At 35.6% G+C, this 22,414-nt stretch overlaps 1 protein-coding gene across 5 annotated transcripts; it reads right to left on the bottom strand.

The window, feature by feature from the left end:
* Positions 1–580: 580 nt before the first annotated feature.
* On the bottom strand, positions 581–9,360 carry LOC132301279 (uncharacterized). Of its 5 annotated transcripts, XR_009480628.1 has the most exons (7): positions 9,200–9,359; positions 3,871–4,016; positions 3,557–3,713; positions 3,225–3,428; positions 1,563–1,877; positions 1,098–1,433; positions 581–975 (listed from the first exon to the last, which is right to left on the bottom strand). XR_009480628.1 is itself a non-coding variant. In XM_059798556.1 (4 exons), exons 1-4 carry the CDS (start codon positions 9,259–9,261, stop codon positions 3,366–3,368), a joined length of 549 nt encoding a protein of 182 aa, XP_059654539.1. In that variant the 5' UTR covers positions 9,262–9,360; the 3' UTR covers positions 3,225–3,365. The 5 variants fall into 5 exon arrangements, 4 of the variants coding, with proteins under 4 accessions (XP_059654539.1, XP_059654545.1, XP_059654530.1 ...); XM_059798556.1 differs by lacking the exons at positions 581–975; positions 1,098–1,433; positions 1,563–1,877 and having other exon boundaries at positions 3,871–4,137; positions 9,200–9,360; XM_059798562.1 differs by lacking the exons at positions 581–975; positions 1,098–1,433; positions 1,563–1,877 and having other exon boundaries at positions 3,871–4,095; positions 9,200–9,360.
* Positions 9,361–22,414: the final 13,054 nt, after the last annotated feature.

The raw sequence follows: 22,414 nt of genomic DNA, 5'->3' as shown, positions 1-22,414 counted from the left end.
TATACCGGCGGTTTAAGATAACCGCCGGTATAGTCACCGCCGGTAAGCTTCACCGGCGGTTTATAAGCAACTGCTGGGTTTAAAATCATTATTGGCGGTCCAATAAAACCGCCGGTGAAATTTTAATTAACGGCGTTCTTGTCTGCCGGTATATTTTAAGTAAACTGTCATTGTAACTGTCTATTCTGGCACTTTGAAGCGCTGGTAATGTATATTCTTTTTAGGGGCGTTTGTAACTGCTGGTGTTAGAATTTATCTCCGGCACCTTAAAGAGTCGGTAATGTATAATTTTTTCTTTTTAGGGGTGTTTTAAATCGCCGTTTTTAACGATATACTCCAGCAATTTAAAGCGTCGGTAATGTATAATTTTTTACTTTTAGGGGCGTGTTAAATTGTCAGTGTATTGTAAGTGAACTGTAATATTTTTTTCTTTTGGGGCGTTTTAAACCGCCGGTAATGTGTTAATTTTTTAAAAAAAATATATATTTTTTTCTAGTTTAATTTACATATTAGCAAATATTTTATTTTGTTCCCTGTTCACTGAAATCACATGTAATTTACCAATCACAACACATCCAACAACTTAAATTTGATATATAACATAGAACAAAGAAAGTTGCATTAAAATTCAATAACATCCCATAACATCTAAGTTTTGTTTCAAAATGTCAAGTGCTAATAAAAGGTTCAAAAGGAAATCATGCAAAATAAAACATCAACATTTCATTGAGAATTTGAGTGAGACTATGCGAGGGCCTTGAGAATTAATGGTTCAATTTCATCTCTCGTCTTCCTTCAAATTGCCTTACATACATTTTAAATAAAAGCCATGAAACAAAGAATAATAATTAAGACAATTAAATGTATGGTTAAAAAAAATGATAATTAAAATCTAAATGCTCACCAAGGATGAAATTCCGTGACCAAAAATAAAGTTTAAGGATCACCAAGTGTAGTAGTTGAGGAGCCGGGTACCTTCACAATAAAATATAATTTTATTATGCACCTTCATAATACAATATAATTATAAATATATTAGGACTTCTAAAATTTATATAGTTAAATGTTTACAAGGGTACAATAACAAAATTATTTACCTGTACATTAGAATTTTGTTTTTCGATATGACGCAAAATCATAGCCATCTTTGCATTCAAAGCTTCATATTTTTCATCATACTCGGCACGCATCTTGTCCACTTTCTCATTCATTTCTGCACGAGCAAGACGTGCCTCTTCCTCTACTTGTGAGGTCCTCCTTATCAGCTCCGCTTTACTAGGAGATGGCCCCCAAAGACTGGTTGGCGTAAGTCCCAAGCCATACATCCGAACACGGCCCCTTCTTTCTTCTCCCCTAACTTGGGCATAAAAATCATGGGGTGAAGGTTCATCTGGGTTAGAAGGCTGAGTTGCAGCAAGCTCTTCTAGTTATGTCTGCATACATAGAATGGATAAGGAAACACAAAAAGATAAAAAATATCAAATATAATAAATTTTAGTACTCATATTTTACACTTAATCAAACTAGAAAATAAATAATTGAAGGTCTAAAAAAATTCTTACAATCATTTTGGCAACATGTTCATCACTAGCTTTGCCATCCTTCTTGCTCTTATGTGTTGCGCAAAATAGTTGAGCACGAGTTGGCGCCTTCCCTGATTCCAAATTCATCTTTTTTTTTTTTTTTTTTAATATATATATATATATATAATTATAATTATATCGCACTGATGTATAATAAATTGTGTGACATACAAGTGATTAACTTCAAAAAAAAACAGACTTAACCTTTTCAGCCTTCCGCGCATAACTCATTGTCCCAGTTGTGTGCAGCATTGTTTGCTTAGAGCAATTTACTTCATTTTGTTGGCTTTGTTTCTAAAACAAAGGAATAAGAAGGTATATATTAGCCTTTTAAATTGTAAACACACACATGTTATATATGAGCTAAGTAGATTAATCCTTATTTTTAAATAAATGTTATATATGTTACAGGTTAAGTGAACACTAACTATGAAAAAATCAGCAGGATGTCTAACAACTAAATGATTCAACATTCTTTTGTACATTGACTTCCTCTTTGTTTTTACAACTAAAGTTGTCCTGTAATATCATTTCTACTCCATTTATTAGCTTCTTGCTAGTTGCTTTTGCTTGTAATCTATATCAACTTCTAGTTTTTTGGTGAAATTGTTTAAGAATAAATAAAACTTGGTTCTGCTACATTACTATCCTTTAAGGTTACTTTCATTTCAGGTTGTAAATGACTTGTTAAATCCAGCGGGATAGAATCTAAGAATCAGAGAGGACACTCAGGTACTTTTTACCATTTTATTGTTATTATGATTTAGTAATTGTTATTGGCTGAACTTGGCAAAGCTTTAGCAGAAAATGTGTTGAATATGACACATACAAGGATACATCAAAAGCTTCTATTTCTTAACTCTCATGACATTCGAGCTGGAGCCTACAATTTTTTTTTTTTTTTTTTGGGTAAATGGGGCCTTCAGTTTTTGTAAGGTGCATATAGACAATTTTTTTTGTTTTTTTGTTTTTTGGGGGGGTGCGTTCCAGAATTTGTATGCAAGGCTTAAATTTTGAACTTAAAACCTATCAAGGATCAAAGTCCTAAAAGCTCCTGGCTATGTGTCATAATACCTCTCAACAAATCTATGGCCATGTGCTTAGTTTCAGCACTGGATCATGCTACCACTGTCTACTTCTTACTTGACCAATTACATTTACAAATTCTAAAAGGGTATTTGAATGACAACTTATTTCAAATGTTAGATTAATTTCATGGTCTAACATTGACTTTTTTCTCTCTACTTCTCTGTTCCTTAACTGAAAAAAACTAGAATAAAATGCTAGAAGCTGACTGAAAAAAACTAGAATAAAATGCTAGAAACTGACTAGGAAAAAATAGTAGAAACTGACTAGGAAAAAATGCTAGAAATCATTCAACAACCAAATCAAGCAACCAAATAGCAACCCTGAACCACCAATTCAGCCACCCATAGCAATCAACACCCGAATTCGAACTCCAACAACCAAATCAAGCAACCAAACAGCAACCTCGAACCACCAATTCACATGTCCTCTTTAATTATCCAATTGTAAATAAGCATTATCCAATTTTAAATACACATTAGATGGGAATATACCTATATACATGGAATGATAAATCTAATATTATTAAATAACCTAAATAACATTATGAATTACCTGTGCTGCCTCTGTACGCCAATATCTAATGAGATAATCCCATTGGTCCTCCTCAACACTTGGTGGTGGGTTTGCATATCGTTGTTCATCTGTACGCCAAATTTTATAATAGTTACTTTTAATTTCACTCTTCCAATCTCTTCATTTATGACCAAAGGATGATAATGTCCAATCTTTTGAGATTTCTTCTACTACAAACTTGCCCTGCATATAAAAAATAAATAAATAAAGAATCGAGTAATTAAAGAAAAAAAAAAATTAACTCTAGAAATGAAATGTGTATACAAGTGAAATCAGTCAGTCAAAAATGTGAAGAGTCGAAAAAATTTTACCCGGACCATCGTCCACATGTCCTCTTTAACTATTTCAGGGACTTTCTTCCAATTTTTATAGTTCAAGGGAGCTGCAAGACCATTACGGGCAATTGTGCCCAAATAATTAGCGAAATTTTTTTCATCGGCTCCATTAGGCTGTCCATGCTCATTCACACTGTAAAATGGTATAATAATAAATAAGTCATCGATTTGGACCAAATAAGTAAAATCCTATAATAATAAATAAGTCATTCACACTATAAAATGGCTTCACTTGCATGCATTTCCTAAAACTTTATAGTCATTTAATGCCATCATTTAAATAAAGTCACCTTAATGGTATCAGGCCATTCTTTTTGGTGTCATGTTGTACCACATTTGCGCAGCGTGTGGAGCCTTGAGTCTTCTTCGGTGGTCTTAACTCATTGCTTTCAGTAGTCCCCACGTCCTCTTCTTGTGAACCATGGGAAGTATGGGACTGCGAATTTGAACCCTGAGAAAGTCCTCCATGCAATTCTAATTCCAAGTTTATTGTTGCCCTACGTTTCATTATGTTCCTGGATAAAGCTAACAAACCTTTGTTGCCATGTTTATTCAAGCTGGTAGTTAAGATGAAATGTAGGCTGAATATATTAGGTCTTCAAAAACATCAAAATTTGGAAAAGTAACACACTTGAGAACAATTACAATATGCAAGAAGGAAGTATAAATTTACTTAAGTATGATAGTACCACAGTTTTATTTGTTTTAGGACAATATCAATTTGAAATATGTTAAAAAAAAAATAATAAATAACTAATATTATGTATACTCTTTTTACTTACCAAGTTATAAGAAAATGAGTAAGGGAGGGAGAGATGGAAAAAAAATCATAATATTCCATACGCACGAAGCCAAAAAAAAAGATGAAAATAAGAAAATGCAACATTATTTGCAACATTTAAGAAAAAATTATCATCACTCTAAGTATGTTATTCATCCGGAATATCTTCTTTTTCCGTGTTTGCTGATGAAGATTTATCAACCATTGTTCCAGGCACATCACCTCTATCCCAATGAATGTGATCATCAGTTGTATCCGGGTGTAGAGAACTAAATGGTTGCTCAAATCCATAGGTCTCAGTATCATCTTCAGGAATATCATATAAATCACGAGGTTTTGTCCCTATAACAACATGCCAATCTGTATCAACCGGGTCTTGAACATAAAACACTTGCTCAGCCTGAGATGCTAGAATGAATGGTTCATCAATTCGCATTACACGTGAAAAATTAATGAGTGTAAACCCAAAATCATCCTCCTTTATCCCTCTACCCTTAGAGAGTACATCAAACCAATCACACTTGAACAATACAACCTTCCTTTCTTCAATGTAGTCCAACTCAATGATATCAGTCAATAATCCGAAGTAATGAACATTTCCTGCAATAGGATTTTGATCACTAGCTCTTGCATAACTTGATGTGTGTGCTTTTAAAACAACACCACTATTTTGGGTCTTCCTCTGATTATCACGATCTCTAACATTAAACTTAAACCCATTAATCATGAATAACTTAAATCGTTTGGAAACGACATTAGGACCCCGAGCTAGCCATCGAATCTCATTAGGGATAGGATCCTCCGTATTCCACAGCTATATTTTCAAAGATGTAAGTTTTACAATAAAGTAAATAGCATATATAATATAAAATTTAATTAACTGTTCTATGTGTAGAGACTTACACATTCATTAAACCACTTATGAAATGATAGATGAGACATTGATTGTATTTGTCGTGGCTTTAAATTCTATTGCCTTCTTTTAAGCAATTTCTTATGCTTTCTGTAATGAAAAAATATCATACTCTATATGTTATATTGTTAACAACAAATGAATAATAATAATAATAACAACTAGGTCAAATATTGTAAACTTTTCACTTACTCAATGAATTGTGTAGCTCCGTCGTAGTTAAATAACACATACCGATGAACTTGTGTTTGACAATCATCATCTAAAACAATCATCTCCTGTTTTCCTAAGGCACGACCTCTAGGGCCAAAAGTAGACATCTCTTCTCCATCATCAAGGTTGTCATCATTCCTTGAGGGCCTATTGAACCTTGTCTCCATGTTTGCTAGGTATCTTGAACAAAAATTTAAGCATTCCTCAACTAAATACCCTTCTGCAATTGAACCCTCTGGGCGACTTCTATTGCGCACATAATTTTTTAAGGTTAAAAGATACCTGATAGGATATAACAAAAAAATGAGAAGTATTTGCAATATTTAGTGGGGAAAAAAGCCTACGAAAATAGTGCAAAAAAGGTAAACCTCTCAAATGGACACATCCAACGATATTGCACTGGTATTGCGATCTTTGCTTCCTGAGCTAAGTGAATTGATAAGTGGACCATCACATCAAAAAAAGATGGTAGGAATATCATTTCCAATTTACAAAGTGTTAAAGCAATCTTATTTTGCAAATTGTCCAACTCAGCCGGTATGAGAGTTTTTGAACAGAATTCCTTATAAAAGTTACTCAACTCAACAAGTGTAAAGCATACATTCTTTGGCAATAGCTTGCGAATGGATACTGGTAATAGTTGTTGCATTAGGATGTGGGAATCATGGCTCTTTAAACCGCTAATTTTACGCTCTTTCAATTTCACACAACGTGATATGTTAGCTGCATATCCATCTGGAACTTTAACTTTTTTCAACGCCTGACAAAAGATTTTCTTTTCAAGTGGAGAAAATGTGTAACTTGCTGAAGGCAAATAATATTTGTTTGCACCACGTTCCTGGGGGTGAAGTGAGTGCTTTATTTGCATTTCCTGTAAGTCGAGTCTTGATTTTAAACCATCATTTCCTCTACCCGGTTCATTCATCAAAGTATAAAGTACATTGTCGCATATATTCTTCTCAATATGCATCACATCAAGATTATGACGAATAAGAAGGTGCTCCCAATAAGGCAATTCAAAAAATATACTCTTCTTCCTCCAATTGAACATTGGATTTTCATCCATTTCATCCACTTGTGCAGCATTCCCCTTGCCATCATCCCCTTTCCCAAATGCTGGAAAGCTAATGCCCTCTAGTTCATGTAGCACTTCTGTTCCAGATAACATAGGTGGTGCACACCTAGTCTCTTCTGTTCCATCAAAAGATGCTTTATTGCGTCTGAATCTATGATATTGCTCAGCAAAATGCCTATGGCCTGTATAACAAATTTTTTTGCTATGCTTTAACCTACAAGAACAAGTTTCTTTAAGACAAACTGGATAAGCCAAATACCCCTTTGTACTCCAACCAGATAAGTTTGCAAAAGCAGGAAAGTCACTTATAGTCCACAATAACGCTGCATGCATGCGAAACATCCCTTTTCTCGACGTATCATAGGTATCCACGCCTTCAACCCACAATTCCTTTAATTCTTCTATCAAAGGCTGCAAATATACATCAATATCATTTCCAGGACCCTTAGGACCAGGGATTAAGGTGGACAGTATGAAAAAAGGTTGTTTCATGCACATCCACCCTGGCAAGTTGTATACAGCAAGAACAACAGGCCATGTACTATGTGCAATACTCATAGTCCTAAATGGGTTGAAACAGTCTGATGCTAGGCCAAGTCTAACATTTCTAGAATCCCTAGCAAACTCTGGATACTTTTTGTCAAAATGATCCCACACTAGAGAGTCAGCAGGATGTCTTAATTTTCCATCTTTTATGCGTTCTTCCTCATGCCATCGCATATCTGAAGCTTTCTTATTTGACATGAACAATCGTTGAAGTCTTGACTTAAGAGGGAAATACCTTATAACTTTAGCTGGAATTTTTGTCTTTTTTGATGGGGGTGATGTACTTGTACTGCCCTCGGAATGAGTGTCAAAATCCTTCCACCTAGACTTGCCACATTTATGACATGTTTCATCATTAGCGTGCTCCTTCCAGTACAACATACAATCAAAGGGACATGCATCAATCTTATCATACTTGAGACCTAAGTTACTAATTATCTTTTTTGTCTCGTAAAAAGATTTTGGCAGTGTCTCACCTTCTGGTAGTACATCTTTCAAAAACATTAGCAACTTACTAAATGATTTATCAGTCCAATGATGCAAAGTTTTCAACAAATATAGTTTCACTGTAAAAGACAACTTCGTAAAGTTTTTACACCCAAGATATATATCTGTTTTTCCATCATCTAGAAGCTTGTAAAACTTATCTGCCTCTTCATTAGGGCCCTGATGATACTCATTTTCCCTATCAGCTTGTTCACCCATTTCATTTTGAATTCCAAAACCCTCATATAAGAGTTCATGCATGTCATCATTATTTACATTGGAGTCGATGGGCTCGTATAAGGTGTGCCCATCATCATGCCTAGAAGACGAAGGTAATTGTTCTCCATGATAAATCCAAGTTGTGTATGTTTGGATAAACCCATTCCACATCAAGTCATCCAAAACTTCTTGTCGTGTTTTCTTGATACAATTCCCACAATTGTTACAAGGACAATATATGCGTTCACTCTGCCCAACTCGCTCAAACGATGTATCTAGAAATTGTTCAACTCCATTCGAGTATGTAGTACTTATCCTATTTGTATAGTAAGAAAGACAAAAGTAAAAATGAATTTATCGTAAATATCTAAACCAAAATGAGAATTAAGCTTTATTTATTTATTATTTTTTTGAAAATTGACGAGACTAAAATTTAAAGTACCTTGACTCCGTAATCCAACTTCTGTCCATTATGATAGATTCTATAACCTAATGAAAGAAATTATATATGAATCTCTACAAAATAATAAATATATTACAACAAAGTTACAAAAGTAACAAAGTAATAAAAATTATTTATTATCCTCATGAAGAATAATACATATGAGAGAGAGTGTTGGTTTTAACTATAAATATAAGTTTAATGCATTGGATTTCTTTTCCTTTTCCTTTTTCAGTTTTCAGTTTTCTTTTCCTTTTTCCTTTTCAGTTTTAATACATACAAGTTTACTTTAATTCATGACAAAAAGTTATGGCTTGACTAGTTAATCTATTTTGTGAACACTAAAACCAAAAGTTAGGGTTCACATCCATAACAAAAGTTGTTGGAATTTAAAGAATACGACAAATTGGAAGAACCCATGTATCTCACCAATCAATGAATTCTTAAGAAAGAGACCCTATTAACATAATACAAGCCACAAAAATACAAACTACAATATAAGAACAATAAAAACCCATCTGTTTAGAAAACAAATAAGCCAAAGCAGCAGAACCAATATGAAAGCCTCAAAATCAGCAACAACATACCGAAAATCAGCAACAACATACCGAAAATCGGCAACAACATTACCCTATTTCCTTCAAAAATCAGAAGCCCCAAAATCGGCAACAACATACCAAAAATCGGCAATAACATTACCCTATTTCCTTCAAAAATCAGAAGCCCCAAAATCGGCAACAACATACCAGAAATTATATATGCAGTAGTTGGAGCTGATTTGTTCAAGAAAGAGTAGAATGGAGAAAAACCCAAAACATATATGCAATTGTTCATCTTTACTTAAGAAATTAACAACAATATAAGCTAATTACTTAAGAGAGAGAGAGAGATAAGTGGAGCTCTTAAGAAGGGAGGGATTAGGGTTAGAAGTTTTTAGAACTAACCGTATTCCAACTGAACAACCACCACTATGCAGATCTCTGATGCGCCACCAATCGGCCACCATCGCCGTGATCTTCCCTGCGCCACACCAACCGCACCACCAAGGTTTGAAGCCGTGAGTCAGTGAGAGAATAGAAGGGAGGAATAGAAATCGTGTGAATAGTAATAGCCTCCCCTAAACGTGATTTTTAGGAAAATAATAATAATACATAAAATAATAACAATTAAATAAAAATTACATAATTTCTGGCATATTTTTTATACCCGCCGGAATTAGTTTTTATCATACCGCCGGTATAATAACCAATAATGGCAGTTTATTATACACTGCCGGTAAAAATTAATTAACAGCGGCACACACATAAAAACTGCCGGTAAAAATGATATTTCTTGTAGTGATCGAAGAAAAATCCTAATCAAACTATTACCATAAATAGAAATCCTAAAATCAAATAATAATAATAAAAGTCAAAATTCCTAATTTTATCTTTCCTTCCCACGTTTCCAATAATAAGCGTGCGACGTATGAATTTCAAGCTTTCGCGTCAGGCCCGGTTCTTCATCACTAAGCGTATGCTTCGCAACACGGAAGCTTTCTCCTGAGCATATGAAGTTTCGACCTGTTATGCCAATGTTCTTTAGTGAGTGTCAGATTCAATTTGTTCAAATGGTGAAACCTATACGGTTAGCGTAGTCATAATAGAAATCTCTTACATCATCGATCTAGTGACGGAAAAGTCATCCCACTAAATAGTTCTCAATTTTTCACATTTAAACTGCTCGTTGATGAAAGAATCAAACTCAAATTGTTTGGCATAATCATTTAAAGGGGAAGCTCTTTTAGGAGAATAAAAAATAGAGTTACGATATTCTAGGACGAGGAAAGTGTGATGGCCCTGGTTTTTTAAGCCAGTGTGTCCTGTGATGAACCGAGGATTAACCCGATAACGGATCCAAATGCAAAAGCAGAAACAGAAAACATGACCCTGGAGATGCAATGCATCTCTACGAAGGTAGAGTGACCTTCCATGAGGCCACGGATCTCAACAAGAACAATGCAGAAATGAATGATCAGAAAAAAAAAAAAAAAAAAAAAAAAAAAAAAAGACCGAACAGGCCCCCAAGGGCAAAATAGTCTTTTCACATGGAAGCAACGTCCTTGGGAATGTACATCATTCCTGAGACACATACATGACTTTCCATAAAGTCAGGGAACTCAAAAAAAAATTAGTGGAAGCAAATTAAAAGAAAACCGGACAAACCCCAAAGGCAAAATAGTCATTTTTGAAAATATAAAATTGGATGCTACCGAGCACACCACTAGAAATACAGCAAAAAAATAATCAAGCTAGACCTAAGAATCACTTGATTCGGAGTCCGGATGAAGAAGATATGAAACTCCAAAGTTTCAAAAAAATCAAACGTTCCGGGTTAAAAATCGGTGCGGTAAGGGTACTTTACAAGGGTTAAAATGGTCTTTTCAGATGAAACTAGATGCAATTGAGTATACTATTAGATAGACAAGGAAAAAGTAATAAATCTAGACTCAGGAATCACTTGATTCGGAGTCCGGATGAAGAAGATATAAAACGTCAAAGTTTCAAAAAAAACCAACTTTTGGGTTTAAAATCAGTGCAGCAAGAGGGGTAAAATGGTCTTTTAAGATAGAATTGAATGTAACCGTGCATACCCTTGGATAGACAAGCAAAAGTTAATAAACTTAAAGTCAAAAATCACTTGATTTGGAGTCGGGACGAAGGAGATATGAAGCCTCAAAGTTTCATGAAAACCAACTTTTCCGGGTAAGAAATCTGGGCAGGAATAGTGTTTTGACATAAAGCATCTTTTGATTATTTCCCCAGAACTGAGGCTAAAAACGGACCCTTAAACGATTTTTTCTGGAAAAACACGAAGAAGAAACCCCCTTTAAAATTACGTTTTCTACCCTGCAAAGTGAGGGAAACAAAAAAAAACACGCTGTAAAATCCCTAAAATGCCCCTAGATCAGCATAGATCTAGAGAGTCCAAAAAGCTGTTACACAATTTTTTTCAGGATCAATCCACAACTGAGAGCAAAAACGGGTTATCAAACGAATTTTCCTAGAAAAACACGAAAAAAAACCCCTCCCAAAATCGAGTTTTTTATCTGGCAATGCAAAAGAAAATGAAAAAAACACACTGTGAAATGCCCAAAATTCCCCTAGATCAGTAAAGGGTCAAAAACTCAGAAAATGCAACTTTGCACCAAGTATGCATTTGGCCCTAAATGCATTTCTAAGTTGAAACGAATGTGCATACAAGTGTATTTAGTGTTTTTAAGTGCGCGGGAATGGTCTGTGGCTCTCAAAAATGGCCGATGCAAAATTCGACCCCCCGACAGCCAAAAGAGGTGAAAATGCACATGAAAAGGAAATTTTGAAATCCAAAAATATAAAATAGAGTCAAATTACCGTTTGGCCCTTAACCGCACTTCAAACAAGATTAATGATAAATGCTGAAAAGTGCGCATTTAAAGCCCTTAAACTCGAGTATTCTAGGACCTTTATCTATCTTATTTTCCTGTTTTATTCTAATTTCATATTATTGCCCTTTTCAGGTGCTTATCACAAAAATAAGTTAATTCAGCCAAATAAAAGCATGAAAGAAGTTATCTCAAGCTGAATGGAAGAAATGAGCAAAGTGGAAGCAAAATGAAGCAAAGTATGGAAAATCAGCAAGTTCGATCGATCTCAACAGTCCTTTGATCGATCTGGAGATGATCGATCTACCCAGTTCAAGATGGATCCAAGCCTTTGTCCTTATCTAAAAGAGTCCAACAAGTTCGATCGATCCAACATTCTTCGATTGATCGAAATGATTCAATCTTATCCACACCTACCACTCCACCTACCACTTTTGTCTCTTTTCCAAAATATCTCAAAATATCTCAGAGATTTGTCTTTATTCGGAAAGCCACCGCCAAAGATGATCGATCTCTGCAGTATTCGATGGATCTCACCCAAGTTCGATCGATCTCAACACAGTTCGATCAATCGAACCTCCTCAAATACGAAAAAAAAAATAGATTTCAGCTCATTAAAAATTGGCTCATGAAGCAATCATTGGAGGGACCTTGGTGTACGAGCCCAGACCATTGGGTGTGACACTTGAGCTACCTATATAAGGATTTGGAGCCATTTTAAGAGCAACAATCAACATAACTTGATAATCTCATTTCTTGGAGAGGAGGCTAGAGAAAGCTTTTTACACCTTTTTGGGAACTCTTCCATTCTTCTAGGGTTTCCATCAAGAAGGAGGTCTACCATGGAGATAGCCCTTGAGGGTTGGATGACTACTTCAGTGAGTGGCTAGACATCTACTTGGGGCTAGAGTAGCTCCTAAGTTTGCTTCCTAGACCTAGTGTTTTGTATATTTTTAGGGATTTATTTGTAACAAATATTTTGATATTGGATTTATATATATATCTTGTGATTTCTACTTGATGTGTATAGATTAATGCTTTCAATTGATCATCTATTTCTATTCATATGTCTATATATGCTAGAATGGATGATTCATGTGTTTTCTCTAGATTTAGTGGAATTTATGCATATCTATGTGTATGGATGAAGTTAATCTAGAGATGGTCAAAACATAGTGCTTAATTGAACACTCTTGCAATTTATTTGATGATTCACACTTGTATCTTGATGGATTATGCCACACCTTTAACTTACTTAGTTTAATTTCCATGTTTTTAGTGTAGATGTAGTGTAGTTGTTTTAGATTCATAGATAGGTGGACAATCTATTCTTGTTCCTTGGTGTTCCATACTTATGAATGCAAAGGGTGTATGTTTCTAAATAGTTGTGTGTGCATAAATTGTGGTTTCATTGAATGGATTTTGGTCTCATTTGATAGGTTGTGCTTTCCATATGAATTGGTTAGAGAATCTATACTTATTTGATATCCATGCCTAGTTTCAATTAATGTCACACACACACACAAGTAACAATTCAATTCCCCATTGTTACACAATTGCTAGTGTCTGGTGAAGTAAAACTTAGTGGTGAGCTCTAGTACCCCAAGTCCTCTCCTCTATATCTTTTTCCCTATTTTCTACACTTATTCTATTTTGCTTGTTTTAATTAGTTTGCATTGTAGTTTAATCAACCAAATAAACAACCTTTTGATCATTCAACCTACTAACCCTATATATTGTTTCTATTGCAAATACGCCCACAATCCCTTGGGATCCCTACTTACCCTAGCTATATTATTTTTAGTTAGAGGTAGTAATGGCATTTATAAATTTAAAACTTGACCACACTATTTTATTCCACAAATTTGGAAGCAATGCGACCTAGGCTCCACCAATTAATAAGACCCTATGGAAGAATAAAATTGGAATTCCCACACCCGATGCAAACGTGGTGAAGCAATGACTTGGCATTTTTCTATTTTTTTCAAAATAAACATTGAAAGTGAAAATGCATAGAATATAAATTAGATGTCATTGGCCTATAGTCTCATCTCATACATGTCAAATACATTGTAAAGAGTGTACTTATGTACACCTTACATGTTTAAAATCAAATATACACATTTTGACATACAAGGCTACAAGTGGCATTTTCAAGCCAACTTTTACAAGAATTTGAAACCTTCAAGTCTACAAATCATCTAAGCACAATGTGAATCTTGAATCTTGATTCTTGTACCTGAAAAATGTCCCCACTACGTGGGTGAGTAACATAAAGCTACTCGTAGGAGATAAGCATGCAAAGACCTAACGTTTTACAAACCTATTAAGTTGCAATAATTTAACTCAAATGGTCATGCCACCTAGCGTCTATGTCAAAGGTGAGACTCAGGGAGCATCCTAAGCTACCTAGAGTATTCCTAGCATAAACCATATCATTCATGCAATTTAAACAACAGAGGAGCATGCGGTACACGCAACAAGTCATTCAATATACAAGTATACGTACACAAGTATACTATCAAGATTAAAATGCACTAAAGACAAGTATAGAAGCTAAAAGTATACTAGGTTATCTAGAAAGTAAATCATCAATATACAAGGGTACACACTAAGTACATTAAGCAATATTGAAATGGAAATGCAACATATAAATTCAAGTATACATTTTTAAGTATACTAAGCAATGTTTACATGCATGGCATACAAGTATACAAATCTAAGTATACTAAGCATTTTTGATATATAAGGCGTACAAGTATACAAATTCAAGTATACTAAGCAAAAAATGAAGTACCATGCATCCAAGCACAAGTTAAAAGTAATCCACAATTACAAATAGGAATTGAATGCGAAATCAACCAATGGTGGAATGATAAAGGACATATGGTCTCAATGACCAAACAAGTGATCTCGGGTTACTAGCCCGCAAGGAACTACCTAGTACGCACTATATGTTGTAGAGGGAACTCTCATCCCCCGTACTAAAGACATACTCTAGCCTTAACATATTATAATGTCCATACAAGCTTTCCAAAAATGATTAATGTGTGCAACAAGTATATCACATATACACAATGCACAATGTCAATTACCATGCACAACCAAGTCATGGAATACACACAAGATATGATCTCGACCTTCAAGCTAGAATGGCATATTAAATGTCATACAAGTATAATATGTATACGACAAGTTAAATCATAACTTCTACTCATGCAATACCATCTTATAATCATACACCAAGTTGCAAATTATAAATTAAGCAAGAATATAACATCAATACTTAATTACCTCCATGAAAGCATACAAATGGAATTTAATTAAATTAAATAATTAAATTATCAAGATTACAAAGCAACTCCAAGAATCCTAAATATAATATATGTCAAAGGTCATAGCAAGGCCTAATTTAATTTCAAGTTACAAACCACTTCTACCTTAGTTACAACAAGGTAAATTAAGATCAATGCCAAGAAAATAATTAAATAAATTTCTCAAAACTCATTCAAATATTCTCAATTTAATATATATGATAAGACATGCCAAGCTCATCTATAATATCAAGTCAAAAATCCAATTAAGTGATTAGAACACTTAGAGTAAAATTAATTAATCTAATTAATTAATTTTCTCTAAATTTTAAAACAATTCCAAATGTCCTCAAATTCACATATGTTAAAGAACGTACTAAGGCCTAATTTAATATCACATTACAAGTTGATTCCATGCTAGTTACAACCATGTGAATTAAATTTTTATTCAAGCGAAGGATTAATTAAAAGTTGCAATACTTATTCAAATCCTCCTAATTTAATATATGTTCACAAGCATATCAATGCTTAATTTAAAAGTATGCTACAATTTAATTCCAAGCTATATACAACCATGAGAATTAAATCTTAAACATAGAAAATAACTAAATTAAATTCTAGAATTAGTACAAAGGCATGCTTACAAGTTGTATATGCTTATAAAACTATCAATACAATACATACTTAAACCTAAAACATCCCCTACCTTATTTTGTGATGAAATCACATATCCCCACCGAAACTAAAACGCTCCGAATCCGACGATACTCCTAGGTTATGTCGGGGACTACGAGGGAAACAACTTTAACCTTTGAGGCACCATGAAAATCCAAACCCGAACTCAAAAATGGTCAGAATCGGCTTCTAATAAGGGGGAAAGGTGCGCGTCGTTAAGGCCTTCGATAAACGCTAAAGCACTACGACATTTTACACGAGGGAAGAAGGTGGAAAAGAAGAAAAGAAAGTGGCATCCCCTTGGGCTGCCATGGCTGGTCTGAAACTTGGGAGAAGAAGAGGAAATAAGATGATTTAATTTTATAACGCCCTATTTATAGTAAAACCCTAAAAATGCCCCGAAAGGGCCCCGCCGGGTCCCGAAAAATGGAATTTGAGCAGATGTGCTCAAATGACAAAACTCAGTGAATGAAAAAGAACCAAAATGAGAAAATATGAAAAACATAAGAAACAGTGTCAAAAACTAAGTCCCGAGCAGAGAGATATGCCCCAAACAAGTTTGGCACTAACTAGGGCCGAAAACCCGAAAACTGTAGGGTTCGACCACAAGACAATTCGAAGAGTACACGACTCGATGAAATGTGAAAATGAATCCCGTATGAGGATCCAGGCTTAAAATGAGGTATTTTGCAATAACTTTCGTTAATTGCATAATGGCCCCTACAAAAAGGGATAACTGCAAAACTGCCCAGAATGAAAATATCTTCCAAAAGATATTTTCTTAAAAACCCCCGAAATAAAATATCTCCAAAAGATATTTATGAAAAATACCCCAAGAAACAAAAATGTTTCTGAAGAACTTTGCATCCATGCCGCTATGGACACAAGGAGAAACCAGAGTATTTTCCTACAAAAGTAAAAATACGATTTTCGTGGAAACCACTTAGGATGAAGATACATGAAGTCAAAACTCAATTCCGAACACGAAAAGTGAGGTTATGCTAACAAAGTGACAAATGGGGAAAAGGACGAAAGTGTAGAGTGTCGAAAAACAAAAAATGTGGAAATGACGTGGTCCTTTAAGAAAGTTATCAATCCAAGGTAAAGAGTCTCGGAAACCATTTCCGAGGGCTCGAGACGACACTAAGTGATGAGTAACCGTACTTAGAAAGGAAAAATCAACGAAAAAAATTTATCAATAAAAATCTAAGAAAAAGGAAAGGAAGGAAAATGACCGGGTCATTACAACCTACCCTCCTTCAGGAAATTTCATCCTCGAAATTAGGAATATCACCGGAAGAACCGAACACGGACCGAATACAAGGCCACACCGAGTAAAGGATCATAAAGCACTAAAGGACAACTCTAGAAGCCCCAAGATCCAACTGAAGGAATGCGAAACCATGAACCGAAAGACAACACCTCACCAACGAATTGACATACAACCCAACGTCAACCTCCCCAAAGGAAACCAAGGCAACAACACGCTAAAACAAGGAACACGACTAAAAGCAACATGGCAGTACGAATAACGACTATAACCCACCCACAACGTACTCAAGGTGGGGTAGTATCGACAGCGTCTAATGCCCGCCCACACTTACATTACTAACTAGGTAATGCAAGGTAGCATCGACGGTAACTAGCACTCGCCCACCACACACAACTTGTACGGTAGCATGACAGTATAAAGCCCTAATTCATCACCTACCCTAAACAAGTTTACCCGTGAAACCTACCGATACAAATGACATCAATATCAAAACGATCATTACCAAAAGCACCATGGAAACCAAGCATTTTGTGAGAGTTGAGATATGGTCCAAGATGTTCGGCCAGACCATCCTGGCCAATCCCAAAACTCTGACAACAATGCCATAGGTACCGCTACGCTTAAGGCCTCAAATCCTCAATACTAGAAAACTGACAACCCCAAGTCTCAGAACACCATTGTCAACAACACCAGTCACGAATCCAAAGCCTGACAAGTCTGTACCCTTAAGCCAATGGATCGAACTTTACGAAATTAAACAACATCACCATCACCCTAGTCACAACGACTCCCAACAAGGCAAATAACCCAAAATCCTCCACATCATCCTAAAGTTGACCTACTACAAGGCTACGCCTAGGAATCAAGACACCGGATCAAGCTCACACACACACTCCCAATAACCAAGGTCACACAACCTCAGGCACAGTACAGGAAAGATAAAAGCATGAACTAAACCAAATAATCAGTCATAAGACATACATATATAAGGTGACAATGTCATGACTCATAAAATCAAATCATAAAAACCAGATCGCACCATACAACTAAACATATAGTGTACCAGGGCAATCAAATATGCTACCTATCAAATAGGGGTCAAGCATCGAGGACACGCTACACATCATCTATGACGCTAGCATTCTAAACAGATATAGCAAATGAAAAATACATCATCTATATCATCACATAACTACCAGATAGTCACGTATCTTAAACATGTTTCTATGGCATGCTAAGGCATACAAACATGTAAAAAGGACTATGCAAATAACAATCCCACAAGTCAAAAACAAGAAGGGGTGAAATGCCTCTCAAAAGGATGAACTCATTGAAAGTGAATCCCAAAAACCCAGATGGTTCCAATCTCTCACCGTAAGGAAAATAATCATCTCCCAGAGTGAACACTAAGGCTCCCGAAATAAAGAGTCTACAAGTCTTTCCTAAGACTAGCTCAAACCCAAGATAGAATCTCAACGCCACACAAGACGAAACAACGACGCAATGGATAGTTCCAACACTAGCCATTACGAGACATCAACAGAAAACTCAACTCAATATGCCAATGAGTTCAATGAGAACTAGACAGGATTATAACGGAACCCTAAAATACCACCCCAAGTATTAAATAACAAGGGAGAGTAATTAATTGCAATGTAATTAATTACACGAAACCACGCACACCCCAACAGTAGCTTGTAAGAGCTATCTGGGCAACACCAGAAGGATCCTAGGCCAACACACCTATACATATCCAGAAACCATCGCCTTAAGAAGGCAAGACATGAGAACCTCACCGTTGAGGCTCACAAGGCAACTTCCCAAAACCCCAAGGAAGGACTCGAGTCAATCCTGACGCATCGTCCCATGATGCCAGAAACAAGAACCTAATAACGTCATCACATTTAGGTCACCACGAAACTCCAAGAGATAAAACCAACACCCTAGACACTCCCCGACCACGTCATGAAGCCATGAAGAAAAAAAAGAAATGAAACGGTGCCTCCCTGGCCCATGTCTCATTCCTCCAGACAAAAGACTGCGATTCTACGCTCACATGAGCCGTACTCGCATCAACCGTCAGACTAAGGTCTCAAAACAACCAAACTGACAAGAAGAACAAGAAGGTTCCCGTCGTGGGACATTCCTTACAGAATGAATTTCTCCTACCTAAAAAAGAAACTCAACAAGACAAGAATGCATCCAAGGGATGCGACAGACCCAAAGAGACAATGCCCTAGCATTAATCTCTACCAACCAAGCTGGAACAGCATGCCATGTCAAAACAAGACATAAACGTAAACAACTAGCATACAGCATAGCAACAGGCTACCTACTCACACAAGTAGTAAAAATCACATAAGGCATGTCAGTGTATGTAGGAAAAAGACATGAAGCATGATGATATGCTGCATATAATCATGTTAAGATGAACAAACACATATGACACACTAAACCAAACAAGCATATGCAACAAGCTAGGCAGAGAAGCGTAAATAACATGATAACATAGACAAGCATGGACAATGTACTAAAGCATACAAGCAATGCAGTATGTTAAGGCAAACAAGCACATACAACATGCTATAATAAATAAGCATATATTATATGCTAAGATAGACAAGCATAAATCATATACTAAAGTGGTTAAGGTAAGCTTATAAACAGGTTGTCACATAAGCAAACAGACATGTTATCAAGAAACAATTAAACACATAGAGTATGGCAACACAAGCATGATATTCACCCAAAACCCGTCGTCCAAGGTATTCGAACCTAGGAGCTCTGATACCACTTGTGACGGCCCTGGTTTTTCAAGCCAATGCGTCCTGTGATGAACCAAGAATTGACTCGATAACGGATCCGAATGCGGAAGCGGAAACAGAAAACATGACTCTGGAGATGCAATGCATCTCTACGAAGCCAGAGTGACCTTCCATGAGGCCACGGATCTCAACGAGAACAGTGCAGAAATGAATGATCAGAAAAAATAAATAAATAAATAAAAAGACCGAACAGGCCCCCAAGGGCAAAATAGTCTTTTCAAATGGAAGCAACATCCTTGGGAATGCACATCATTCCTAATTCATAAACATGACTTCCCATGAAGTCATGGAACTATAAAAAAAAAAAAAAGTAGCGGAAACAAATTAAAAGAAAACCGGACAAATTTAGCCCCAAGGGCAAAATAGTTATTTCTGAAAATATAAAATCGAGTGCTACCGAGCACACCACTGGAAAAACAGCGAAAAAATAATCAAGCTAGACCCAGGAATCACTTGATTCGGAGTCCGGATGAAGAAGATATGAAACTCCAAAGTTTCAAAAAAATCAAACTTTTCGGGTTAAAAATCGGTGCGGCAAGGGTAATTTACAAGGGTTAAAATGGTCTTTCCAAACAAAACTAGATGCAACTGAGTATACCATTAGATAGACCAGGAAAATTAATAATTCTAGACTCAAGAATCACTTGATTCGAAGTCTGAATGAAGAAGACATGAAACGTCAAAGTTTCAAAAAAATAAACTTTTGGGTTTAAAATCAGTGCAGCAAGGGTACTTGACAAGGGGTAAAATGGTCCTTTCAGATAGAATTCAATGCAACCGTGCATACCGTTGGATAGACAAGCAAAATTTAATAAACTTAGACTTAAAAATCACTTGATTTGGAGTCGGGACGAAGGAGATATAAAGCCTCAAAGTTTCATAAAAACCAACTTTTCCAGGTAAGAAATCTGTGCAGGAATAGTGTTTTGACAAAAAGCATATTTTGATTTTTTCCCCAGAACTGAGGCTAAAAACGGACCCTTAAATGAATTTTTCAGGAAAAACACGAAGAAGAAATTTCCCTTAAAATCACTTTTTCTACCAGGAAATGTGGAAGGAAACAAAAAAAACACGCTGTAAAATTCCTAAAATGCCCCCTAGATCAACATAGATCTAGAGAGTCCAAAAAGCTGCTACACAATTTTTTTCAGGATCAATCCATAACTGAGAGCAAAAACGAGCTACCAAATGAATTTTTCTGGAAAAATACAAAAACAAAAACACCTCCTGAAATCGAGTTTTCTATCAGAAAACGAGAGATAAAATGAAAAAAAAAACACTGTGAAATGCCCAAAAAGCCCCAAGATCAGTAAAAGGTCAAAAACTCAAAAAATGCAACTTTGCACCAAGTATGCATTTGGCTCTGAATACATTTCTAGGTTGAAATGAATGTGTACGCAAATGTATTTAGTGTTTTTAAGTGCACGGGAATGGTCCGTGGCTCTCAAAAATGGCCAATGCAAAATCCGACCGCCAGACGGCCAAAAAAGGCAAAAACGCACATGAAAAGGAAATTTTGAAATCCAAAAATATAAAATGGAGTCAAATTTTGAAATCCTGATATAAGCTATGGAGAGAAGTCCTACGTCGTCGATAGACTATATACGTAAACATGCTCAGGTGAGCATCAATAAGCATAGTTAAACTATATACGTAAACATGCTCAGTTTAGGTTGTTCCAAAAGATCTAATATAATGATAAGATTAATTCAAAATATCATTCAACACTTAGCAGTTGATATTACAGACATTTAGAGTAAACATCAACGAAGTCCATACCTCCAACAGTTTATACTAACAGTGTTAGTGCAAGCATCAAAACAGAATTTTAGTATGTATATAGACATGCTTAGTTTAGGTTGTTTCACAAAATCCAGTTAATGTTAAGTTTTAAAACTTAATATCATTCAACACTAACACATCCTACCCATGTATAATTCAGATACATGATCATGGTATATGGTGAAACATATTTCAACTATCATATCCGTCACAGGAAAATTGCTAACACAGAGAATTAAACAGTGTAATTCTTTCAACTCTAAAACAGTGTACTTATTTGTTTAAGTCCTCTACTGTCCAAGCTAATCTAAGTAATAAGTTAATGAGCATTACTTCTGGAGCCTTAATTCAACCATATGCCTTATATAAATTTCCCCCATACAGTCATAAATGTATCTGAAATCACAGAACCATCCACTGTATGCAACATCTCACAGAAAAACGAAAAAAAAATAAAAATTTGGAGCAAGGAGCCTGCTCCAACAAGTGTGGAGCCGGCTCCTACACCTTGGGAGCCGCTTCCCAATTAAAGGGAGCCGGCTCTCTCCAAGGGAGAGCTGGCTCTCTTCCTCTCTACCACGTCTCCTCTTCTTCCGACGTCTTCTACACCTTCTATACCCTACTACTAGGGTTCCAGACACTGTAACCAAACCCCAGTGTGTTCCCAGTCCATGTTTAAGTTCAATTTACATTACATACATAGTTTTAAACAAAGATTAATGCAAGCAAACATCATGTTTTATCAGTTTTACAAAGCATAAAAATATACTGCTATCTTTCAAGTTTAGCATAAAAACGTTTTTAATTGATTCAATCAATCTTAGAACTATTTAAGAATGCAAAGAACATGAAGCCTAAAGGAGAGAGTAAGGATAGAACTTGCCTTA

Source organism: Cornus florida, unplaced genomic scaffold, assembly GCF_030987335.1.
Source record: "Cornus florida cultivar Cherokee Brave unplaced genomic scaffold, ASM3098733v1 CherokeeBrave_3.0.0_Hap2_Chr01, whole genome shotgun sequence".
NCBI classification, from domain to species: domain Eukaryota; kingdom Viridiplantae; phylum Streptophyta; class Magnoliopsida; order Cornales; family Cornaceae; genus Cornus; species Cornus florida.
Note: the sequence above shows the minus strand (reverse complement) of the source record. Positions and strands in the feature narration are given on the sequence as shown.

Coding starts and splice junctions, on each gene's coding strand:
- LOC132301279 (XM_059798547.1), bottom strand. CDS start 7,984: ATGTGGAATGGGTTTATCCAAACATACACAACTTGGATTTATCATGGA.